The sequence below is a fragment of the Gymnoscopelus braueri genome, assembly GCF_963280865.1.
Source record: "Gymnoscopelus braueri genome assembly, chromosome: 7".
In the NCBI taxonomy this organism is placed as follows: Eukaryota; Metazoa; Chordata; class Actinopteri; order Myctophiformes; family Myctophidae; genus Gymnoscopelus; species Gymnoscopelus braueri.
The window spans coordinates 55,282,539-55,310,191 of NC_137608.1; the positions used below are offsets into that span (position 1 = coordinate 55,282,539).

General features: G+C 39.5%; 3 protein-coding genes across 3 annotated transcripts in view; 2 read left to right on the top strand and 1 right to left on the bottom strand.

Annotated features, from left to right (window-relative positions):
* LOC308088269 (mediator of RNA polymerase II transcription subunit 27-like) overlaps positions 1 to 2,065 on the top strand; it is a gene marked incomplete at its 5' end in the record, with an annotated part of 7,022 nt that extends 4,957 nt beyond the window's left edge. The window contains 2 exons of the mRNA XM_080432670.1: positions 1,252 to 1,329; positions 1,871 to 2,065. Coding sequence (XP_080288796.1) covers positions 1,252 to 1,329; positions 1,871 to 2,005 — 213 coding nt within the window. The 3' untranslated portion in view covers positions 2,006 to 2,065. The remainder of the gene's footprint in view (positions 1 to 1,251; positions 1,330 to 1,870) is intronic.
* Positions 1 to 27,653, top strand: part of LOC308089538 (uncharacterized protein) — a 126,361-nt gene that overhangs the window by 10,554 nt on the left and 88,154 nt on the right. The window lies entirely within an intron of this gene.
* On the bottom strand, positions 17,542 to 26,990 carry LOC308088270 (H-2 class II histocompatibility antigen, E-S beta chain-like; the record flags this gene model as incomplete). Its single annotated transcript, XM_080432671.1, has 5 exons — positions 26,902 to 26,990; positions 25,584 to 25,838; positions 20,817 to 21,089; positions 18,437 to 18,739; positions 17,542 to 17,591 (listed from the first exon to the last, which is right to left on the bottom strand). The coding sequence occupies exons 1-5, from the start codon at positions 26,966 to 26,968 to the stop codon at positions 17,542 to 17,544; spliced, it is 948 nt and encodes a 315-aa protein (XP_080288797.1). The 5' UTR covers positions 26,969 to 26,990.

The window sequence follows — 27,653 nt, forward strand, 5'->3', positions numbered from 1 at the left end:
GCTATAATAGGCCAATGTGAAAAGGGTGCCATTTATTCCTAGGCCGTGCACGGCAATCGGACACTGAAGCATTTTGTTCTAAAAATGTGTTTTGCTAAATTTGACCTGCTGGTGGCGCTATAACAGGCCAATGTTAAAAGGGTGGCATTTGTTCCTCAACGTAGTGCAAATGTGCATTCAAAGTTTCACCGCAATCGGACGCTGCGTTCATGATTTGCGGCATTTTGTTCAAAAGGGGCCACTTCTGCAAACATGACATGTCAATGTTAGCCAATCAGGATGGAATATGAAAAATCAAACAGATCCGTCTTGATCACATGACTATAGAGATCATGTGTACCGATTTGCGTGAAATTTGGATAAAATTTGAAGGCTTAATATCAAAAAATGTGTTTTACATAAGTCTGCCTCCTGGTGGCGCTATAAAAAGCAAATGTGAAAAATGCAGGGCAAAGGTTTTTCCTTGGCCTTTCCTTGGTTTTTCCTTGGCCTTTGTGCATACAAAGTTTTACACCGATTGGTGCAGTTATAGGTAAAAACACGAATCAGCCTGTTACAGCGCCACCATGAGGCTGATTTGAACATTTTCAAATGGCATTTCTTCCTCTGCCTAATGGGAATGTGTGTGCAGAATTTCACAGAAATTGCATGCTGTGTTCACCATTTGAGGCATTTTGTTCGAAACGGAGTACTCCTGCAAACTTTGAAAGCCAATTTTTGCCAATCAGGATGGAATATGAAGAATCTGAAATGAGCCGTTTCTTTTAACGACTATAGAGATACTGTGTACCGATTTGCGGGATTTTTGGCCAAAATCTGTAGGAGTACTGTCCAAAAATGTGTTAGCACAAATCGGCCTCCTGGTGGCGCTATAAAAGGCCCATGTGAAAAATTTGGAGCAGAGGTTCTGCTCTGGCGTCCAGGGAGTGTGTGTCCACAGTTTTGCTGCGATCAAGCCAATGGTGCCAGAGATTAGCTGTACACAAAATGACAGAATGACGGACACACACACACACACACACACACACACACACACACGGACGGACGGACGGACGGACGGACGGACGGACGGACGGACGGACGGACGGACGGACGGACGGACGGACGGACGGACGGACAGACAGACAGGGGGTAAAACATACTCTCTCGCCATGCCTTTCGGCCTGGCGGAGACAATAATATAAATGTTTTGGAGGTGAATGGTTCAGAATATGATTATCTCTCAGTGAAATGCGTTTGTGTTGTTGCTAGGTTACGGACCACGCTACCACAGCTCTCCTCCACTACCAGCTGCCCCAGATGCCTGATGTGGTGGTCCGCTCCTTCATGGTGGGTTATCAATAGTGTTATCAATACTACTGATCAGTTATCATTCATTCTGATGTGGTGGTCCGCTCCTTCATGGTGGGTTATCAATAGTGTTATCAATACTGTTATCAATAGTGTTATCAATAGTGTTATCAATAGTGTTATCAATAGTGTTATCAATACTGTTATCAATACTGTTATCAATAGTGTTATCAATACTGTTATCAATAGTGTTATCAATACTGTTATCAATAGTGTTATCAATAGTGTTATCAATAGTGTTATCAATACTGTTATCAATAGTGTTATCAATACTGTTATCAATAGTGTTATCAATAGTGTTATCAATAGTGTTATCAATACTGTTATCAATAGTGTTATCAATACTGTTATCAATAGTGTTATCAATAGTGTCATCAATAGTGCTATCAATACTGTTATCAATAGTGTTATCAATAGTGTTATCAATAGTGCTGATGTGATGATGATGACAGTGTGACGTGTTGTGAACATGTAGAGAACTTTAACTCATATGTAATATTGTGTATATGTTGTGTGTTAGACGTGGCTGAGGTCGTACATCAAGTTGTTCCAGGGCTCCTGTCAGCGCTGTGGGCGTTTCCTTCAGGATGGACTTCCTCCAACATGGAGAGACTTTAGGACCCTGGAGGCTTTCCATGAGACCTGCCGCATGTAGACTGACTGTTTCTTTACTGACTGTTTATCTACTGACTGTTTCTTTACTGACTGTTTCTTTACTGACTGTTTCTTTACTGACTGTTTATCTACTGACTGTTTCTTTACTGACTGTTTATCTACTGACTGTTTCTTTACTGACTGACTGTTTCTTTACTGACTGTTTATCTACTGACTGTTTATCTACTGACTGTTTCTTTACTGACTGACTGTTTATCTACTGACTGACTGTTTATCTGCTGACTGTTTATCTACTGACTGTTTCTTTACTGACTGACTGTTTATCTACTGACTGTTTCTTTACTGACTGACTGTTTATCTACTGACTGACTGTTTATCTACTGACTGTTTCTTTACTGACTGTTTATCTACTGACTGACTGTTTATCTACTGACTGTTTCTTTACTGACTGTTTATCTACTGACTGACTGTTTATCTACTGACTGTTTCTTTACTGACTGACTGCTTATCTACTGACTGACTGACTGACTGTTGCTTTACTGACTGGATGACTCACTGGAGACAGACAGACAGACAGACAGACAGACAGACAGACAGACAGACAGACAGACAGACAGACAGACAGACTGAGGACAGACAGACAGACAGACAGACAGACAGACAGACAGTGAAGATCCAATCAATCACCAAATTACTCTGTTGAATTTAGCTCTGTTTTGTTTACATACATTTTATATGAATAAAGTTTGTTTTGAATGTCAAGCTGATAAAAAGGTTCAAGTGTTTTGTAAGAGAGGAGAGGAGAGGAGAGGAGAGGACAGGACAGGACAGGACAGGAGAGGAGAGGACCATTCCAGAGCCCCAGCACACTGGCCCTCATTTATCAACGCGGTGCAGACCAAATAATGGGCGTACGGCGAGATCACAGCAACTTTTGGCATTTATCAATATATCCTGACTTTGACTTCAGCGTACCGCACGCTCAGATCTCACGTCAGGTCTGAGGCTGTTGTTGTCTTTGGCTGAACCTGTTTGTTCCATCCTAGACCTGCAGATCAGCATTGTCTGACCGTCTGACAGGCATCTGAACACATGTATCCACTCCAACATGTATAATCTATCACACTAATAAATAATCCCTGTGAAAATATAACATTTTATAAACTAATTTAAACAAACTGCTTTAACAGTCATTCAGATAAGATTGCAGATCTGGCTGCATTGGCTGTTTGAAAATAGTAGATCTACACGCTCACAACGAGTTGCATCGGCAGGCGTTGTGAGCTTGTAGATCTGCTGTTTTATACTAGCGCTTATGCGAGAGCATTTTCGGGAGTTTAGACCGGCGCGGCGGCGCCGCTGTTATCATTTCATGGCCAGCGAGGTCTCCAACACCTACTGTATATACAGTAGCGTTTAGTTATGTACAATCTGGGTTGAGGATATAAACCCGACGCTCCACAGGACTGACTGCAGCCCGTCCGAGTCTCGCGGGGAAAAGCCTACATGACTGCTTTATTTTAGTGTAACTCGAAAGCAAAAGTACCACATTATAAGAGGATATTTGAATAGTAAAAATAAAGAGAAGTTAAACACCTACGATATCTCCTTATCAGGAAACACCCATTCAAGATGAGGCAAAAGAGCACAGGTCTCCGCCAGGTCAGGTAGGTTAGTGTGGGCCAGCAATGTTCGGAATTCACCAATCAGGCTGGAATGTGAAAAATTTGACTGATCGGTCTTGATCACTTGACTAAAGAGATGTGTACCGATTTGCGTGATGTTTGGACAACATTTGTAGGAGTAATATAAAAAAATGCGTTTTGCAAAAATCGGCCACTGCGTTCATGATTTGCGGCATTTTGTTCAAAACTGGCCACTCCTGCAAACTGTAGATGTCAATCTAAGCCAATCAGGATGGAATATGAAAAATCGAACCGATCCATCTTGATCACATGACTATAAAGATCATGTGTACTCTGAAGGAGTAATGATCTTGAACGCTGCCTTCAGGTAGGACATGGAAAGGACACATGGTTCAGCACACCTGGGGAAAAACACATGTGGTGAATGTGGAGGTTGGCTTCTCTTGTATTTTCTCTTAACAGACAGTTGAGATAAAATACTGTATGAGTGAAATGTAAGAAAACGTGAGGCCAAAATATGTTTCTTATTCCTTTATTGATATTGTGACATTCCATTCAAACCAAGCAAATTAAAGCCAAAATCTAACATCTGAACTTCAAACCATTCATGATCACAGGGCCGTCAATTGGGTATGGCAAGGTAGGACAGGTGCCATACCTTGGCGTGAAATTTGGATAAAATTTGAAGGCTTAATATCAAAAAATGTGTTTTACATAAGTCTGCCTCCTGGTGGCGCTATAAAAAGCAAATGTGAAAAATGCAGGGCAAAGGTTTTTCCTTGGCCTTTCCTTGGTTTTTCCTTGGCCTTTGTGCATACAAAGTTTTACACCGATTGGTGCAGTTATAGGTAAAAACACGAATCAGCCTGTTACAGCGCCACCATGAGGCTGATTTGAACATTTTCAAATGGCATTTCTTCCTCTGCCTAATGGGAATGTGTGTGCAGAATTTCACAGAAATTGCATGCTGTGTTCACCATTTGAGGCATTTTGTTCGAAACGGAGTACTCCTGCAAACTTTGAAAGCCAATTTTTGCCAATCAGGATGGAATATGAAGAATCTGAAATGAGCCGTTTCTTTTAACGACTATAGAGATACTGTGTACCGATTTGCGGGATTTTTGGCCAAAATCTGTAGGAGTACTGTCCAAAAATGTGTTAGCACAAATCGGCCTCCTGGTGGCGCTATAAAAGGCCCATGTGAAAAATTTGGAGCAGAGGTTCTGCTCTGGCGTCCAGGGAGTGTGTGTCCACAGTTTTGCTGCGATCAAGCCAATGGTGCCAGAGATTAGCTGTACACAAAATGACAGAATGACGGACACACACACACACACACACACACACACGGACGGACGGACGGACGGACGGACGGACGGACGGACGGACGGACGGACGGACGGACGGACGGACGGACGGACGGACGGACAGACAGACAGGGGGTAAAACATACTCTCTCGCCATGCCTTTCGGCCTGGCGGAGACAATAATATAAATGTTTTGGAGGTGAATGGTTCAGAATATGATTATCTCTCAGTGAAATGCGTTTGTGTTGTTGCTAGGTTACGGACCACGCTACCACAGCTCTCCTCCACTACCAGCTGCCCCAGATGCCTGATGTGGTGGTCCGCTCCTTCATGGTGGGTTATCAATAGTGTTATCAATACTACTGATCAGTTATCATTCATTCTGATGTGGTGGTCCGCTCCTTCATGGTGGGTTATCAATAGTGTTATCAATACTGTTATCAATAGTGTTATCAATAGTGTTATCAATAGTGTTATCAATACTGTTATCAATACTGTTATCAATAGTGTTATCAATACTGTTATCAATAGTGTTATCAATACTGTTATCAATAGTGTTATCAATAGTGTTATCAATAGTGTTATCAATACTGTTATCAATAGTGTTATCAATACTGTTATCAATAGTGTTATCAATAGTGTTATCAATAGTGTTATCAATACTGTTATCAATAGTGTTATCAATACTGTTATCAATAGTGTTATCAATAGTGTCATCAATAGTGCTATCAATACTGTTATCAATAGTGTTATCAATAGTGTTATCAATAGTGCTGATGTGATGATGATGACAGTGTGACGTGTTGTGAACATGTAGAGAACTTTAACTCATATGTAATATTGTGTATATGTTGTGTGTTAGACGTGGCTGAGGTCGTACATCAAGTTGTTCCAGGGCTCCTGTCAGCGCTGTGGGCGTTTCCTTCAGGATGGACTTCCTCCAACATGGAGAGACTTTAGGACCCTGGAGGCTTTCCATGAGACCTGCCGCATGTAGACTGACTGTTTCTTTACTGACTGTTTATCTACTGACTGTTTCTTTACTGACTGTTTCTTTACTGACTGTTTCTTTACTGACTGTTTATCTACTGACTGTTTCTTTACTGACTGTTTATCTACTGACTGTTTCTTTACTGACTGACTGTTTCTTTACTGACTGACTGTTTATCTGCTGACTGTTTATCTACTGACTGTTTCTTTACTGACTGACTGTTTATCTACTGACTGTTTCTTTACTGACTGACTGTTTATCTACTGACTGACTGTTTATCTACTGACTGTTTCTTTACTGACTGTTTATCTACTGACTGACTGTTTATCTACTGACTGTTTCTTTACTGACTGTTTATCTACTGACTGACTGTTTATCTACTGACTGTTTCTTTACTGACTGACTGCTTATCTACTGACTGACTGACTGACTGTTGCTTTACTGACTGGATGACTCACTGGAGACAGACAGACAGACAGACAGACAGACAGACAGACAGACAGACAGTGAAGATCCAATCAATCACCAAATTACTCTGTTGAATTTAGCTCTGTTTTGTTTACATACATTTTATATGAATAAAGTTTGTTTTGAATGTCAAGCTGATAAAAAGGTTCAAGTGTTTTGTAAGAGAGGAGAGGAGAGGAGAGGAGAGGACAGGACAGGACAGGACAGGAGAGGAGAGGACCATTCCAGAGCCCCAGCACACTGGCCCTCATTTATCAACGCGGTGCAGACCAAATAATGGGCGTACGGCGAGATCACAGCAACTTTTGGCATTTATCAATATATCCTGACTTTGACTTCAGCGTACCGCACGCTCAGATCTCACGTCAGGTCTGAGGCTGTTGTTGTCTTTGGCTGAACCTGTTTGTTCCATCCTAGACCTGCAGATCAGCATTGTCTGACCGTCTGACAGGCATCTGAACACATGTATCCACTCCAACATGTATAATCTATCACACTAATAAATAATCCCTGTGAAAATATAACATTTTATAAACTAATTTAAACAAACTGCTTTAACAGTCATTCAGATAAGATTGCAGATCTGGCTGCATTGGCTGTTTGAAAATAGTAGATCTACACGCTCACAACGAGTTGCATCGGCAGGCGTTGTGAGCTTGTAGATCTGCTGTTTTATACTAGCGCTTATGCGAGAGCATTTTCGGGAGTTTAGACCGGCGCGGCGGCGCCGCTGTTATCATTTCATGGCCAGCGAGGTCTCCAACACCTACTGTATATACAGTAGCGTTTAGTTATGTACAATCTGGGTTGAGGATATAAACCCGACGCTCCACAGGACTGACTGCAGCCCGTCCGAGTCTCGCGGGGAAAAGCCTACATGACTGCTTTATTTTAGTGTAACTCGAAAGCAAAAGTACCACATTATAAGAGGATATTTGAATAGTAAAAATAAAGAGAAGTTAAACACCTACGATATCTCCTTATCAGGAAACACCCATTCAAGATGAGGCAAAAGAGCACAGGTCTCCGCCAGGTCAGGTAGGTTAGTGTGGGCCAGCAATGTTCGGAATTCACCAATCAGGCTGGAATGTGAAAAATTTGACTGATCGGTCTTGATCACTTGACTAAAGAGATGTGTACCGATTTGCGTGATGTTTGGACAACATTTGTAGGAGTAATATAAAAAAATGCGTTTTGCAAAAATCGGCCACTGCGTTCATGATTTGCGGCATTTTGTTCAAAACTGGCCACTCCTGCAAACTGTAGATGTCAATCTAAGCCAATCAGGATGGAATATGAAAAATCGAACCGATCCATCTTGATCACATGACTATAAAGATCATGTGTACTCTGAAGGAGTAATGATCTTGAACGCTGCCTTCAGGTAGGACATGGAAAGGACACATGGTTCAGCACACCTGGGGAAAAACACATGTGGTGAATGTGGAGGTTGGCTTCTCTTGTATTTTCTCTTAACAGACAGTTGAGATAAAATACTGTATGAGTGAAATGTAAGAAAACGTGAGGCCAAAATATGTTTCTTATTCCTTTATTGATATTGTGACATTCCATTCAAACCAAGCAAATTAAAGCCAAAATCTAACATCTGAACTTCAAACCATTCATGATCACAGGGCCGTCAATTGGGTATGGCAAGGTAGGACAGGTGCCATACCTTGGCTCCAAAAAATTAAAAGATTATTACATCGTGAATAGTAGCCTAATGGTGTAAGACCATTGTGTTATAGGTATACTGCATAGTTTTCTACATTTGGGTGGTTTAACCCCCAATTTTTTGGGGGGCCGCGCGGCTTCGCCGCGCGCCCAGGATAGGTGTCCCTTATTTTAATCTCTGGGAGTTGGCAACCCTAACCTTGCCATACCTTAGCTTTTGCTGAACTGACGCCACTGCATGATCAGGGGTGCAGATCCCAGGGGGGAAGGAGGGGACATGTCTGACATGTTCCTCCAATAAAGTGTTTTAAATAAATAATATCATTCAAAATCTATATGTAATAGAAGCTGATTCCACTTTTGAAATCATTCTCACATACAGTAAACGCAATAGGTTTTGTTTTTGCCACCCGTGTGTCCTGATCATTAACAACTGCCAAATAAATGAATCCACAAGCTTCATCTTCTTCATCTTCATCACTTGTCCACAGAGCTGTTAACTAGTTTAATGAGTGAAGTTCAGCCAATATGAACGGATAGAAACACAACAGTGGAGCTGAAAAACGGAAAGATAAATAATACTGACCAAGGAATATCTAAACTGTCTGAATTAGACACATATTGTGTGTGTGTGTGTGTGTGTGTGTGTGTGTGTGTGTGTGTGTGTGTGTGTGTGTGTAGTGCTGTGTTGTCTGTTTTAACTCATCAACATTAAATCAGATAAAGAGACAAACCTAAACATTGTAAATATCATTAACTCAGTGTGTCCTGTCAGACCCCCTGCTGTGCAGAGGTCATCTGACTGTTTAGTTTAGATTTATCAAATCATTTGAATTCAAATACATTTATTGGACTATTTATGTTTAGTTATGCTGCAGGAACACATTGTAAACAAGTGTTTCATTAAGCTTTAATATGTTATTCTGGGTTTAAGTTTAAGTTGTTGCTCGTACATCTTTTACCAAAATCAAATCTCAAATGATTTGAATTAATGTGAAAGAATGAATGTTTGTAAAACCTTCAGTTAAACATGTGTTCATGTTCATGTGTTTGTAGTTAAATCATGTGATGTCAACCTCTAATGGATTCTTTACATCATAACATTATAGTTTGTTTCATGCATTGAACATGGATTTGGTGTTTTGTTTTTTTATACCAAATGTCAGACAAACTGTAATCATTGTGAACATTATTAGTTAGTTTAAAATCCTAGTGTTAACTCTATGTTGGGGATGTTATTGATGAGAAGATTCCTTGTTTGTGGTTCCCTCCTAAGTTGTAATGAGATCTGCTCCCCTGCTCATGATTACATATAAATCATTACTTAATATACATGATTGCATGTCATCAGTGTTTCATATTCATTTCCTAGACTGTGGCGGACCGACATTGTCTAATTTGGTTGGACGAGGGTCCACCCATCACCTCAGACCACCCTAGAGGGTCCAGGTCCACCCATCACCTCAGACCACCCTAGAGGGTCCAGGTCCACCCATCACCTCAGACCACCCTAGAGGGTTCAGGTCCACCCATCACCTCAGACCACCCTAGAGGGTCCAGGTCCACCCATCACAGGGAAACTGTGATGTATAATGATGTACAATTCTTTCAACATAAAACGCTGTATTCAAGTTCAGGAGAGTTCAGTAAAGACAATGGCCCCGATTCTTAACGAGGGTCGTAAATATGGGGTAAATAAAGTTCGTGAAGGAGGTCGTATTTTTGGTACTCACAAACTGACGTACAATTCTCAAAGGGGTTCGTATATCACAGAGACGTGCGTATGACCAGGTCTATATTATAATGACAGCCAGCTGGGCGTGAAAATCCCGAGAGGTTCATTTACATTGCTCCACGCCCCATTTTGCACCATAAAAGGCGTGAACCGTGACTCAGCATTTTCTCTCTGATCAAATCTGTCACTTTACTGAACAGTGTTGCCATGTCCGCTTATTATAAGCGAATTTGGGCTTATTTTTCTGTAAAGTTGCTTGTAAATATTGGTAGCTGTGGGGTGCGGGTTTTTGGGCTTGTTTCTAAAGTGTAGTTCATTATTTGGGCTTGCTTCACAATTGTTCAATTATTTTGACCGGTGGTTCTCAAATATGTTTATGTCATGTACCCCCAAGTTAATATGTAGCCTAGGCTAATTTATCCCTATAAGCCCCATCTGAAAATGTTTTGTGCCAGCTGGAGCCCCTTACCAGATTTGTGTTGTTAGAATGTTAAAAAAATCTTCCAAATATTCCACATTTTATTTCAAGATTTTGTTTTGAAAATAGCAGATCTACAAGCTCACAACGCATCACGAAGCGCTTTAGCTTGTAGATTGGCTTGTAGATCGGCTATCTCCAATGTATCTACAGTATATCATTTCAATGTATACAGTATATATATATATATATATATATATATATATATATATATATATATATATATATATATATATAGGTTTACAGTTCTCATATGGCTTCTCTCACAAAATCTGGCAACACCGGAGCAGCAGAAGTTTAACGTCTCGTCCAAACTTGGCTGCATTGCCTTGACACTGACAGAGAATTTGAACATCATTCTGATCTGTCTGGAAGCGAGTCCCACTATTGCGCGATGGGTCAGCTGAACGTAATGTGTAATGTTTACAAGGTTTAACCCCGCCAGCAAATAATAGACTAATAGAGTAGACTACAGTAGGCTATTAGCCTACAAATTAATACCGCAGCACGGTCACTGGTGCGTCAGTCCCTCCGCAGTTTCATTAAAGCATGATAGCCTATTTTCATTATTATGTGACACTTTGGCTCAGATGGCCCGCTGACAAACACACTGAGGGACCTAATAATTCAGCTCTAAATGGAACTGATAGCCTAGAAAATAAATAAAAAGCGGTGGAATCTACATCATGTCTATATTATGTATGGTAAGACAGCCTCGGGGCTGACCTGAGAACGTGCGCACCTGACAAAACACAGACCAAAAAACTCTCATGAATCCGACTGCAGGTGTAGGATTTGTCCTAAATGCCGGTACGTACAAAATATGGTCGTAAATCGCTTTATGAATCGGGGCCAATGATCTTGAACATCAGGACACATGGTTCAGCACACCTGGGGAAAAACACATGAATGTGGAGGTTGGCTTCTCTTGTATTTTCTCTATAAATACATTCAATGCGGGGACGCATCCCTGTCATTTCTTTGGGTATTCAAAAATAGCAGATCTACAAGCTCATAGTGCGGCACCGAGAAACGCGCTATGACCTTGTATATCTGCAATTTTTTGTTCAAATATTTGAACATATTTTTGATGGAACATTTTGTAACTCAAATCTTTGATTCTGGGGGGTCCCTGGGACAAAATATGATGAGATGGGGGTCCACGGCCAAACTCATATAATTTTGGGTGGTCCTTGACATAAAAAAGTTTGAGGACCACTGATATTATAGCAACATACATTTAAAAAAAAAACTGCTAGGATTTAGAAGACATTTGTAGAATCCCCAGAAGCAAAGATTTGAGTTACAAATGTTCACTCTAAAACATGATGTATATTCAGAAGATTTGCACAAACTTTCACAATCTTTTTTCAAAAATAGCAGATCTACAAGCTCATAGCGTGGCACTCGGTGCCGCGCTATGAGCTTGTATATCTGCTATTTTTGAATAGCCAAAGAAATCTAAAAATGACACAGATTCTTTCCCAGTCTAAATGGGTAAACAGACAGTATTTTATGAGTGAAATGTAAGAAAACATGAGGCCAAAATATGTTTCTTATTCCTTTATTGATATTGTGACATTCCATTCAAACCAAGCAAATTAAAGCCAAAATCTAACATCTGATTCAATTCAAACCATTCATGATCAGGGGTGCAGATCCCAGGGGGGAAGGAGGGGACATGTCTGACATGTTCCTCCAATAAAGTGTTTTAAATAAATGATATCATTTAAAATCTATATTGAATAGAAGCTGATTCCACTTTTGAAATCATTCTCACATACAGTAAACACAATACTTTGTGAAGGTTTTTTTTTTTTGCCACCCGTGTGTCCTGATCATCAACAACTGACACATAAATGAATCCACAAGCTTCATCATCTTCATCATCATCACTTGTCCACAGAGCTGTTAACTAGTTTAATGAGTGAAGTTCAGCCAATATGAACGGATAGAAACACAACAGTGGAGCTGAAAAACGGAAAGATAAATAATACTGACCAAGGAATATCTAAACTGTCTGAATTAGACACATATTGTGTGTGTGTGTGTGTGTGTGTGTGTGTGTGTGTGTGTGTGTGTGTGTGTGTGTGTGTGTGTGTGTGTGTGTGTGTGTGTGTGTGTGTGTGTGTAGTGCTGTGTTGTCTATTTCAACTCATCAACATTAAATCAGATAAACAGACAAACCTAAATGTTGTAAATATCATTAACTCAGTGTGTCCTGTCAGACCCCCTGCTGTGCAGAGGTCATCTGACTGTTTAGTTTAGATTTATCAAATCATTTGAATTCAAATACATTTATTGGACTATTTATGTTTAGTTATGCTGCAGGAACACATTGTAAACAAGTGTTTCATTAAGCTTTAATGTGTTATCCTGGGTTTAAGTTTAAGTTGTTGCTCGTACATCTTTTACCAAAATCTAATCAAATCAAATCTCAAATGATGTGAATTAATGTGAAAGAATGAACGTTTGTAAAACCTTCAGTTAAACATGTGTTCATGTTCATGTGTTTGTAGTTAAATCATGTGATGTCAACCTCTAATGGATTCTTTACATCATAACATTATAGTTTGTTTCATGCATTGAACATGGATTTGGTGTTTTGTTTTTTATACCAAATGTCAGACAAACTGTAATCATTGTGAACATTATTAGTTAGTTTAAAATCCTAGTGTTAACTCTATGTTGGGGATGTTATTGATGAGAAGATTCCTTGTTTGTGGTTCCCTCCTAAGTTGTAATGAGATCTGCTCCCCTGCTCATGATTACATATAAATCATTACTTAATATACATGATTGCATGTCATCAGTGTTTCATATTAATTTCCTAGACTGTGGCGGACCGACATTGTCTAATTTGGTTGGACGAGGGTCCACCCATCACCTCAGACCACCCTAGAGGGTCCAGGTCCACCCATCACCTCAGACCACCCTAGAGGGTCCAGGTCCACCCATCACCTCAGACCACCCTAGAGGGTCCAGGTCCACCCATCACCTCAGACCACCCTAGAGGGTTCAGGTCCACCCATCACCTCAGACCACCCTAGAGGGTCCAGGTCCACCCATCACGGGGAAACTGTGATGTATAAGGATCGTAACACATTAATTATCACACATTATAAATGATTACATAATAAATGACTTATGGTCAATTATAAAATAGTAAAACCTTTTTCACAAACATGGCTGACTGACTTCCATTCAGATGGATATTAATATTAATGTTATGAAGAACTCTGATTGTGTGTTTGATCATCCTCCTATAATTCCACAAACCTCTGAGAGCAAAAACCTCTGAGAGCAAAAATGTGTGCCCGGTTCTTCTCACTGCCTGGAGCAAAATTGATCTGATTTTGCACACAGCCATTGCCCATTACCATCTGAACACAACTGCGAAGCCCTTTTTTAATTTCAACAAATCTCAGCTTATTATTAGCGTTTATGTGTCAAACAATGGGAGATCACACCGCACAGGGTTGCCACGTTTCACGCGAGAAACAAGCAGCAAGGTCTATGAAAACAAGCCCAAACGAAGCGCAACCTATAGCAACAAGGTCAACGAAAAGAAGGCCACACGAAGCTCCTTCACACATATACATTGCCTCTTGGAAAACAGCAGATCTACAAGCTCACAACGCGTCCCCACACCCACCTGCACTTTCACAACCAACGCCAAAAGCACACTACCACCAATATTCACCCTAAACCGCTTACAATAGGCGAACATGGCAACACCAACGTCTGCCCTCTGCCAGGGAGCCACAACAGGACGTGCAATAACCCCACGTTTGCAACTACTTTCGCCTGCGCACTTCACCGGGTATGGTCTAGTTTATTTAATGTTTCAATATAGTTTATTACACGGCTTGGTTGAATGCTTGATTCTGATTGGTCACTCACTGAATTCAGCGGTCTTCTTTTGATTAATGACCTCTGAACTCAATAACAGACTGTTGTCTAATCAAAGACTCATAAATAATCAATACAGTAACTGAATATTGATTCTATTTTATCAACACTTCCCCTTGTTTTCTGAGGCGACCGTGTTGCTCTGGACACACCTGGCATGAATTAATGGAATACTTTCATTATCGTAAGCAATGAAATCCTTTGTTTTGTTACTTTTGGGTTGATTTATTTATTTCTTTATTAAGTAGCCGTGTAATAAGCAGGATAATCAATGGGGAGCTGGTTATTATTGAGAAATAAAGCCCTTCAGGGTGATAAAGACCCTCTGCTATCGGGTCTAATCACCCTGTCTGGGTTTATTTCTCAATAATGACCGGCTCCTCATTGATTATCACTTTGTGTAGAACTCAGTACAAGTGTTGTCACTGACATGTTATGTTTGTGTTTTCTGACCACAGACACTATAACAGTTATTTGATGAATCTCCCACACTAATTATCCTTAGCATTTTGTTTAAAAGAAACATCTGTTAAAAAGCTTGATGATGTCATCATTGTGCTGCTGTTATGACTATTTAAAAGCTTGATGATGTCATCATTGTGCTGCTGTTATGACTATTTAAAAGCTTGATGATGTCATCATTGTGCTGCTGTTATGACTATTTAAAAGCTTGATGATGTCATCATTGTGCTGCTGTTATGACCATAGATATAGAAACCTAGATACCTCATTGGCCTCTGCAGTTCATTATAACAACTGGTATCTCAATACAAGGCTCTTCCGCGGGGCTGTTTGACTACTGACCAATCACATCACGTTAACTACTGGCCAATCACAGCGCGTCTAACTGACTAGTTGCTGCGCGGCTGCCTCTTAAGAAAAGACCCACCCCACACACGGAAGTTTCCAGCTTGCCCCCATAGAGGTATAATATAACGCTTGCCCCCCACAAGCATAGAGGAAGCGGAAGTGCGTCTGAGATGCCGACGCTTCAGAGCCAGAGGAGGCGTCTACCTTTATATGTCTATGGTTATGACTATTTAAAAGCTTGATGATGTCATCATTGTGCTGCTGTTATGACTATTTAAAAGCTGGACACGCATGTATTTCCTCTTCTCTCCACCAGGGGGCAGCAATGACTTTCTGCTTCTCTGAAAACACACCCAGGTGTTCTGTGAAAAGACAATAAACCAATAAGAATCAGAATGTATTAACTGTGTGAACATGTTAACACTTTAGAACAACCTTCCCTTATATTCAATGAACTGAATCATTCAATCAATCAAGTCTGGTGATGCAAGGTTATGCAGACTCTCTCACTGCGCCTCGCCATTGTGCCTCGTTAAACATGTTTATATTTGATTAATGAATATTTGATTGATGAATCAATACATCTGACCACATTGTCAACAGTGTCGTCTGATACAACTTTAAATTCTTTGATTATTAAATTTGATTATTAGATTAATCATGATAAGAAATTAAATTAGTTATATCTCTGAAAATCAATGTTCAAAGTAGTTGAATAAGTTAATTAATTCAGTAGTTTGTATTAGTCTCCTAGTCTAGTTGTTTCACTTCTTACACCAGCATGTTGTTTTGTGAACGTGTTCTAGTTTTATACACTTTTATACATACATACATACATTTACATACATACATACAGGGAGTGAACCTGGGTGTGTGGGAGGAGTCTAAAGATCGTCATTGGTTGTCGGCACCAGAATACGACCTGATAGAAGAAGAAGAGAGACAGTTAAAACACACAGACAGACAGACAGACAGACAGACAGACAGACAGACAGACAGACAGACAGACAGACAGACAGACAGACAGACAGACAGACAGACAGACAGACAGACAGACAGACAGACAGACTCTGTTAAAGGGACACTGCCACAGTGTGGGACATAAATCATATGTATTGTTTGTATAACACAACAACACAATAACATTAGGGTTCAGTCATCAGGGTCACATGTTGCATCAGAACTAATGTGAACATTTGACTCTTATTTAGGACTAAATGTAACACTGATGTATTAAAGCTAAATGTGACAACATAGAACACACTTTGACCTCTAACTAGGTCGTCTAAACTGGTCTAAACCGGTTAAGGTTCTAAATCTAAACCAATGTAAACCAGTTTAGGTTGTGGCTTTACATGTTTGTTTGTATGTTTGTTTGTTTGCATTTCTGTGAGGGTTCCACATGTCATGTGATCATCTGTTGATCTGACCTCATTTCTTCCACTGGTAGTATAATACTTAATTAAACATGTTAATTAAACATGTTAATTAAACATGTAATAAACATGTTAATTAAACATGCTAATCACCTCGTTTCTTCCACTGGAAGTAGATGAATCCAGACAGGAACAAGACCAGACCCAGAACCAGACCTGATGCTCCCATGGCCACCTTGTTCTTCACTGACTCTGGCATGGAGAAATCTGTCAACACAAATATTATATTATAATAATGATATGATATGATATGATATGATATTATTACAGTAGATTAAAACACCTTGTTCTTCATTGACTCTGGCATGGAGTCATCTGACAATAATATGACAACAACCAAACATAGTATGTGATATAAGACAGAGTACAGTACAGTTAAACTGTACAGTAAACAGAGTACAATAAAGTAAACAAAATCAGTGGCCAACTACTGAAGTCATGTAGCAGCCAACTATGTTTTATTGTGTATAATATGTTTAGTACAGGTAGCTAACATGTGGATGTGGGAGCAGCCATTAGTAAACAAAGAGGATGTACCTCATCTAGACAAGACACTTATAAGCTCTAAGTAGGTGAGGCTCCTGTCATGACCTTCTTATTAGAATTTAGAATGGTTACTTTTTAGGAGTTTAAGTTTTCATGTATTTTTATTGTTATTTTTATGGAGTGCTGTTTTTACTTTCTGTAAAACAAATATACCTTCAGGTAAAAATAGAGAATAATCCTTTAACCCTTAAAACAGAGTGTAGTGTAACACATTACAGTAGAGTACAGTAACTGACCCCAGTCCATCTTGATAGGCGCGGTCAGGCTGGGATGTTCCACCATGCATGTGATCTTCTCTCCTGATCTGTAACTCACACACACACACACACACACACACACACACACACACACACACACACACACACACACACACACACACACACACACACACACTGCAATTAGTCACCATAGCATTAGATTGTCATAGGCATTAAGATAAGCTAATACTGATATTTTCTCCGCCTAAAATAATCATGACGTGCGTGCGTCCACAAGTTGAATGTGTGTCCATGTGGATCTGCTCAGAGCTGAAGCGGCCCCTCCTCCCCGCCCGGTCTGGCAGTGAGTGAGCAGCTGTTAATTAACAGTAACATTAGGACAGATTGTGAAAGTAGCCGATCTATACGCTGAAACACACCGTGATTCAACACATTGATCCGTTGATCTTTGTTAATATTTAGTTTTCAAACCTGTTTGACTATTATTGTGTAGAAGTGTGAATGCCCCGCTGGGCTCTCCTCCGCTCTAGTGTTTATTGTGTATTCCACTATTCCCTCCCCATTGCAGAAAAAATAGGAAGGCAAGAGGCAGAAGAAACTTAGCAACGAGATACGCACGTAAAAGCGTATTCCTGTGTGTGTATTCATGTATAATGCGCTCGTGCGTGGGTCTCTGTGTGCGTTCGTCATGCGTGCACGACGACAAGCTTGCTGCGTGGTTGTGTCTGGAGTGGACTGGTGATAAACATGGTCGGGACTCGGGAGGAATCGTGTGTGTGTGTGTGTGTGTGTGTGTGTGTGTGTGTGTGTGTGTGTGTGTGTGTGTGTGTGTGTGTGTGTGTGTGTGTGTGTGTGTGTGTGTGTGTGTGTGTGTGTGTGTGTGTGTGTGTGTGCGTGCGCGCGTGCCCGTCCGTCCGTCCGTCCGTGCGTGCGTGCGTGCGTGCGTGACTTAATATTAGCCTACCAATTAATGGGCCATTTTTTCAGCAAGTGAGTAACACTTGTTTTATTTTGAATGAATATATGTATAGGTGTCTATTAAGTGTGTATTTCTATGTATTGATGTCTGTTAGGTGTGTACCTGGGTGTATACTCCAGGTAGGAGTGGTACTGGTAGTACCAGTAGAGGTGTGTATTTCTATGTATAGGTGTCTGTTAGGTGTGTACCTGGGTGTGTACTCCAGGTAGGAGTGGTACTGGTAGTACCAGTAGAGGTGTGTATTTCTATGTATAGGTGTCTGTTAGGTGTGTACCTGGGTGTGTACTCCAGGTAGGAGTGGTACTGGTAGTACCAGTAGAGGTGTGTATTTCTATGTATAGGTGTCTGTTAGGTGTGTACCTGGGTGTGTACTCCAGGTAGGAGTGGTACTGGTAGTACCAGTCTCCATCAGACAGATCGGCATAGGAGAGACCAGAGGTCAAAGGTTCTTGACCTCTCCACCAGGTCACCAGGATCACTTCAGGATAGAAGTCGTAGCTGCTGCACCTCAGCATGTGAGTGTGTTCACCACGACGAGGGGGAGTCATTGACTTCAGTCTCACTTTGGGCTCCACTCCTAAAAAAGGATGATTATTATTATAATTATTATTATTATAGACCAGTAGGAAAATGCAATTATCATTAATAATTGTATTTCATCCAAATGAGATCCAAATGATCCAGAAAGCCACAAAACGCTTGGTCTTCAAGCCAAAATGTTCACTTTTCCCAGCTCTCCCCCGTTCTCTCCCTCCATTGGCTCCCAGTTGCTGCCCTCACAGAGTACAAAACACTGATGTTGGCCTACAAAGCAACCAAAGGTATGACACCCCCATATCTTCAAGTCTGATCCAACCCTACAACCCCTCCCGCTCACTCAGATCAGCTAACACAGGGAGCTGTCTGAATCTTCTCTAAAACACCCTGGACAATTAACGCTCCACACGTCCTAGACTCTTCTCTCTTCTCTAAAACACCCTGGACAACGCTCCACACGTCCTAGACTCTTCTCCCTTCTCTAAAACACCCTGGACAACGCTCCACTCGTCCTAGACTCTTCTCTCTTCTCTAAAACACCCTGGACAACGCTCCACACGTCCTAGACTCTTCTCTCTTCTCTAAAACACCCTGGACAACGCTCCACACGTCCTAGACTCTTCTCTCTTCTCTAAAACACCCTGGACAAAGCTCCACTCGTCCCAGACTCTTCTCTCTTCTCTAAAACACCCTGGACAACGCTCCACTCGTCCCAGACTCTTCTCCCTTCTGGCCCCTAAACTGTGGAATAAATTCCCCATTGCAGTCAGAACTGCAGACTCAATCCCAATCTTCCGCTGTAATCTGGAGACTCACCTCTTCAGACTACACCTCAACCTGTAGCACTAGACCTAGTCTTGATGACCTTGCAGGCTTACTCAAAGGTTAAAATGTAATTTAGATAATATGTTATGTAGACAGATGTCAGGTCATTTGTTGACTTGGCATCCTATAGTTTGGATAGATTCAATGTACAGATTATACATTGTTTGATATTAAACTGTTTAGACTGATGATAGATTCTTGGTTTACCTATGATCCTACATTACTATTTCTATGCATTTAATGTATTATCTTGTGTTTTCCTTGCTTACTATAAATCACTCTGGATTAAGAGCGTCTGATAAATGTCTACATTGTACATTGTAACTGTAAGTGTCAGTGTTTGGCCACCAGATGGCACCAGAGAACAAATGTTTCATAGAATACTGTAGATTCTACAATAGTCTACAGTTTTATACGATGTAGAATGCATTTATATAATGTAATTTAAACATATTAAATAATTCACAGTTACACAGAGCTTTACATGAACAACAATAAACCAAGCAATAGCATTTAAAGAAAATAGTACAAATGAGTAGAAACAAACAACACACATAATCCTGTAAGATACTAAATTACTAAAGTGATTAAAAACATACAAAACTAGTTAAGATAATAATTAAATATATAATCAGGAGGGTAAATGAAGTGTATAGAGGTGTGTTTTATCCTGCATGGTTCTTTTTAAAGTTCATTTAAAAACATTAATCCTGGTGTCTCTATTTTATAGAAGGTCATTATATGTAGGTGAAAACACTCTGAAATAGATCTATATGTTTCATTCGGTGAAATTCGGCACTCGGTGCCGCGCTATGAGCTTGTAGATCTGCTATTCTTTGAAAAATCATGAAAATATGTGTTACTCTTTATATATATATATATTTTTAAAGCGAACATTTGTCAAATGTTTTGTTTCAGGGACCCCCAGAGTTACAAATGTTCACGTTATAAAATATATATTCAAAGATTTGCACACATTGTCAAGATTTAAAAAAAATAGCAGATCTACAAGCTCACCGCGCGGCACTCGGTGCCGCGCGGTGAGCTTGTAGATCTGCTATTTTTGAATAGCTAAAGAAATCTAAAATGACAGAGATGCGTCCCCGGATTGAATGGGTTAAGGGGTCCAGGCCTGGACCGTCACGCTACGGCCCAGACCAAGGGATGTTTTATAATCATTATCAGATCAATATTAACACCATTAATCATCTCTGAATAGAATGATTTATTATGATGTCATGTTATAGTTTATGAGGTGATGAGTGTTGAGTGCTGCTCTGAGATCAGCTCACCTCTCTTGTTCAGAACATGGGAGTAGGAGTTCTCAATGTTGGGTTTGCAGGCTCTCTCTCGTTCTGCTCTCCTCACAGCCAGTTCTGTAGGATCTTTATTCCAGCGCTCTGCGTTCTTCACACCAAACTCAGTGTATCCAACCCACTGATCTACTCTACTGTCCCACCTGAGGATCTCATCACCATCGAAATTCATTGAGTGTATGAACTGTATGTCCTTCAGCTCACTGGAGTTAAACACACAGCGGGAAGCCACATAGAGCACATATCCATCTGGAAATAGACAATTAAAAATGTCATTAATGTGTGTGTGTGTGCGTGCGTGCGTGCGTGTGTGCGTGTGTGTGTGTGTGTGAGCCACAGCCACAGAGTAATAGGAGGAAGGCGGGGCTACTAGCAGCCAGTGGTGGAAAAAAGTACTACATTTTTTTACAAGTAATTAAGTAAAAGTATCAATTCTGCAATATAGTAATACTCTGTTAAAAGTAAAAGTCCAGAATTCAAAATGTACTTGAGTAAAAGTACAAAAGTATTGGTATGAAAATGTAATTTAAGTACCAAAAGTAAAAGTACTCATTATTGTGCAGAATGTCCCTTTCAAGTTTTCAAATGTATGAAAATCCAGCAGATCCAATAGCAGATCTACAAGCTCACAATGCGTCGCATCACAACACATTGTGAGCTTGTAGATCTGCTTTTTTCAAATGGCCAAAATGTATATAGGGCTGAAGTGGTTAATGTATGTTTTGTAATAATAATCCAAATCTACAAAGTAACTAGTAACTAAAGTTTTAAAGTAAATGTAGTGGAGTAAAAGTACAATATTTGGATCAGAGATGTAGTGGAGTAGAAGTAAAAGTATTGAAAACTGGGAAGACTCAAGTAAAGTACAAATACCTCAACATTATACTTAAGTACAGTACTTAAGTAAATCTACTCAGTTACTTTCCACCACTGCTAGCAGCCCACACACTGACTGCAAATCACTGTGAGAGACGAGGGAGCGTCTTCAGGTGAATGGGACAAGTGATTAAGAACCATTGGAAGCTAATTAAATAACAATAGAATAGTTAATGAGTGGGGCGGGGCCACTCAACCCCCCTCCTCCCCAAAGCTACATTTACAGCAGGAAGCCACATGGGAGGAGCTTCACTCATGTATGAAAAACATACTATATAGCCTACGTTAGTGTGTGTGTTCATGTATGTAAAACATACTATATAGCCTACGTTAGTGTGTGTGTTCATGTATGAAAAACATACTATATAGCCTACGTTAGTGTGTGTGTGTGTGTTCATGTATGAAAAACATACTATATAGCCTACGTTAGTGTGTGTGTTCATGTATGTAAAACATACTATATAGCCTACGTTAGTGTGTGTGTGTGTTCATGTATGAAAAACATACTATATAGCCTACGTTAGTGTGTGTGTTCATGTATGTAAAACATACTATATAGCCTACGTTAGTGTGTGTGTGTGTTCATGTATGAAAAACATACTATATAGATTACGTTAGTGTGTGTGTTCATGTATGAAAAACGTACTATATAGCCTACGTTAGTGTGTGTGTTCATGTATGAAAAACATACTATATAGCCTACGTTAGTGTGTGTGTTCATGTATGAAAAACATACTATATAGCCTACGTTAGTGTGTGTGTTCATGTATGAAAAACATACTATATAGCCTACGTTAGTGTGTGTGTTCATGTATGTAAAACATACTATATAGCCTACGTTAGTGTGTGTGTGTGTTCATGTATGAAAAACATACTATATAGCCTACGTTAGTGTGTGTGTTCATGTATGTAAAACATACTATATAGCCTACGTTAGTGTGTGTGTGTGTTCATGTATGAAAAACATACTATATAGATTACGTTAGTGTGTGTGTTCATGTATGAAAAACGTACTATATAGCCTACGTTAGTGTGTGTGTTCATGTATGAAAAACATACTATATAGCCTACGTTAGTGTGTGTGTTCATGTATGAAAAACATACTATATAGTAGGGCTGTAGTACTCGAGACCGGTCTCGGTCTCGAGACCGGTCTCGAGACCGCTTTTTGATTTACTCGGTCTTGTCTCGGTCTCACCCATAGTTTGACTCGGTCTTGACTCGGTCTCGCCCATAATTTGACTCGGTCTTGACTCGGACTCGGACTAAGGGACTCGGGACTCTACCCCCACCGAGTCCACTCGAGTCCAAGACCAAGTCACTACAATGCAATGAAATAATTGTATTATACCCATATTATGAGGAGCCCATTCACATTAACATTATAAGAGAGCTGTCTGGCGCTTATGGACAGCTTTCTTGGAGCACATCATCTTGCAGCAGTTGACAGCGCAGCAGCAGCAGAACACCAGCAGTCCTGTCCCTCTAGTTTATATTCTTTTAAAATTATATCCACGAACAGGTGTTTATTTATTTATTGTGTGTTCACTGTGTAGCCTGTGGTTGTTTTAATCATTAGTCTCTAATCATCTAAAGATGAATAGAGACTGCTTTCAGTAAGGTTTCCTTGCGCACATTATACTGTGTCACTCACTGCAGTAAATATATCAGTCCAAGCAGCAAAACTAAAAACATTAATTAACATTAGATCCTGACCGATGCTGTCGTCGGCTTGTCTGGAGATATACCTACATGTAATGTACAAATCACTTAAATTATCTATTCTCTTGTAAGTTGTACCACATTGTGCGTAATTGCGCACAGGGAGACTGACCTCTTTCTGCTTTTCATATTAAGATCAATTCTATTTCTATAATTCTATCAATCCTATTATTTATTTCATACAATAAAACAATAAGTAGGCCTACATCCAGAAACATTTTCACCATGAATATAAAAGCATCAACCTGTATGCATGAGGCAAATACTCTGTAAAAGTAATTGAGCTGTGTTCAAACTGTTACTTGAGTAAAAGTATTGGCTTCAAAATATACTTAAAGTACCAAAAGTGAAAGTACTAAAATATTTGAAAATAGCCGATCTACAAGCTCACAATTGTGAGCTTGTAGATCTGCTATTTTCAAATAGTCTACTCTATGGTATAAAATATGGCTAAAGTGGTTAATATATTTTTATTATGTAATAATTTATATCTGCTGCAAACTACGTTTTCAAATAATTGTAGTCGAGTAAAAGTACAATATTTGCCTCTGATATGAGTAGAAGTAAAAGTATTGAAAATTGGAAATAATCCAGTAGTAAAAAAAAATACCTCAACATTGTACTTAAGTTGTACAGTACTTGAGTAAATGTACTTAATTACTTTATTTTACACCATTGGATGAGCGTGTTCTAAATCTAAAATGACACAGATGCTTTCCCGGTTTTAACGGGTTAAAGGTGATTTGTTTTTGTTTCTTTTTTGTGGTTAAAATGAGCTTGTACAGCACAGTTGTGTTTAGCAAAAAGCATTGTGTTCTGGCTATGTTACTTACTTGTTATTTCAAATAAATATTTGAATGAATCAAACATTTTGTAATATTTTTACATAAAAGTGCCATGTACATTTATTTACACATAGTGACAATACACATTTTCACACATTATGCATACTTATTGAATAGAGCTCATTGTAGTAGGCCAGGCATACCTAATTTTGAGCTTTTCCAAAGTCAGAAACATATAATTGCAGTGTTTCAGATCAAGATTGTTTTCTGTACCTATATAAAAAAAAAAAATAAAAAAAAAATCTGGTCTCGGTCTTGACTTGGTCTCGCCCCCCGTCGGTCTCGGTCTTGACTTGGTCTCGCCCCCCGTCGGTCTCGGTCTTGACTTGGTCTCGCCCCCCGTCGGTCTCGGTCTTGACTTGGTCTCGCCCCCCGTCGGTCTCGGTCTTGACTTGGTCTCGCCCCCCGTCGGTCTCGGTCTTGACTCGGACTCGACCCCCTCCCTGGCCTCCCGGACTCGGTCTTGACTTGGACTCGCCCCCCCTCGGACTTGGTACTGACTTGGACTCGCTTTAGGTGGTCTCGACTACAGCCCTACTATATAGCCTACGTTAGTGTGTGTGTTCATGTATGAAAAACATACTATATAGCCTACGTTAGTGTGTGTGTGTCTCATGTATGTAAAACATACTATATAGCCTACGTTAGTGTGTGTGTGTCTCATGTATGTAAAACATACTATATAGCCTACGTTAGTGTGTGTGTGTTCATGTATGTAAAACATACTATATAGCCTACGTTAGTGTGTGTGTCTCATTTATTCCCCCGCCTAGCGTACATGTGAAACTCAGAGGTCACTCATTATCACATGAAAAAGACTATTGAAGTCCACATTCATGCCCCCCCCCCCCCCCTCCAGCCTCTCCTCCTGCATCTACATAGTTGTATCATCTACACCTCACCTACAGCTCAGGCTGTAGGTGAAAAGTTTGCGCAAATCTTTGAATATATATATACTTTTAAAGCAAATATTTGTAACTCAAATATTTGCTTCTGGGGATTCTACAAATGTATTCTAAATCCTAACAGTTAAAAAAAAAGAAAAAAAAACATGTTGCTATAAAATCAGTGGTTCTCAAACTTTTTTCATGATCCCCCCCCCCCCCAAAAAAAAATAGCAGATCTAGAGCGGCACTCGGTGCTGCGCTATGAGCTTGAAGATCTGCCATTTTTGAACACCCAAATAAATCTAAAATGACAGATATGTGTTCCCCGATTGAATGGGTTAAACATTTTCATTCATGTTAAATATATTCAACCGTTTTAGTTAATAACTATTGTGTTCATAGTATTCATGTACCTTTCACTGGTGGTTTCTTCAAGGCAGAGCGAATGGTGTCCAGCTGGGCTTTGCAGTACTGCTGATCATTCAAAGCTCTTTCATAATCTGCTGGCCCGGTGATTGGATCTACAAACGGAGGCTGAGGGTACACCGCCTTCCCTTTGTTGAAGTCTGCGTACATCATCACTTCACCATCCAGTGCATACATCCACTCTTTATAAGAGTTTTTAACTGTGTCTGAACAGCCAAGGAGTTGAATCTGCTCATGAAACACTGGAAATAAAACAAAGATGACATTACATACAAACAAACAATAATCTTCATCATCATCCTCATCTTCATCATCATCATCATCATCATCATCATCATCATCATCATCATGTTAAACAGTCATGAAGTATCTTCCTGTCAAACATTTTATTCAACAGATTTAAATGTTTTTATAATATTATGAATCAGATTCATAATGATTTATTTCAGGATGTGAACATAACATTATATAATATAATGTAATATAATATACAGTGGTGGAAAAAGTACTCACATGTTTTACTTAAGTAAAAGTATCAATACTGCAATGCAGAAATACTAGCTGTTACAAGTATAAGTCCAGAATGTTTTATTTACTTGAGTAAAAGTACAAAAGTATTGGTGTCAAAATGTACTTAAAGTACCAAAAGTAGAAAGTACTCATTATACAGAATGTCCCATTTCACAAGTTTTCAAATGTATAAAAATCTTTTGGAAATAGCAGATCTACAAGCTCACAATGCGTCGCAATGCAACGTATTATGAGCTTGTAGATCTGCTATTTTCTAATGGTCTAAATGTATATAGGGATGAAGTGTATGTTTTGTAATCAAAATCTACAAAGTAACTAGTAAATAAAGCGTTCAAATAATTGTAGTGGAGTAAATATGCAGTATAATTGCATTTACTGAATTATGCTCAGGTATAAGACACATCTTGGGGGTACCCCCATAGCACCCCCTACAGCTCATCCCTGCCAAGGGTATTATAAATAATAACACTATGAATAAACTGTATGTATATTTGATATATCAATATAACAGTATGTTATTCAGTATATAATCAACAGGCATAATGTTTATTTATATTAATAACAATATAGATATACATTTCATATATCAAACTATATATAGAATGTATTTATAACAATATAAATATACACATATGTTTAATAATATAAATATAACATTATAAATATCCATGTATTTTATATAAAAAGAGTACATCTAAGAATGCATATTTTATATAATAAGAGTAGATTTATAACAGTATCTTTAATATAATAACATAAATATAATGTACTTACTTCCTGGGATCGCTTTGACATGAAGTACAGAGGAGAGGATGAGGAGGGTGGCTGTAATCTTCATCATCACTGATCAGAACTGAACTGAATTTAAAAGATGAGAATAAACAGATGATAATAAACAGATGAGAATAAACAGAAGAGAATAAACAGAAGAGAATAAACATAAGAGACTTGAGTACAGGTATTTAGTTACTTTCCACCACTGCTTGTGAACATCTATAATCATGCACTTTATCTGACAACGCATCCTGTACTACTTGAAAGCAATACTGCACTTTATACACAACTCACTTTAGTATACACATGTGACCCACCACTAGCCTGGTAAACCCTCCCTCCGGAAATTTCATTTCCATTTGATTTCAGGAGTGAGTCTGGCCTGATCGCCCATTCTGCAATATTGGCTGTGTACACCAACGGGCAAGGCTATCAGCGTCGTCGCATATCGTTCAGTGATTGACAGCGACAGTTGGCCAATCAGGTGGCGAGTTCGAGTGAGCCTGAATGGCACCGAGTGCAGCCTGAATGCAGCCGACAAAACACGAACGGCAGCCATCTTTTCTGTCCGCTATTTTCTCCGCTGTTTTTTTACTTCAAAAAGCTCTCAAACTTCTATTTTGAGGCACGGAATTTACTTATAACATATCGTTTGGATAGAATTTAGTTAGTTAGTTTAACTTCATATATGTGGTCAATTAATCATGACAGAGCCTATTTAAAAATAAAAATTCAGAGAACCGGCCGGGGCG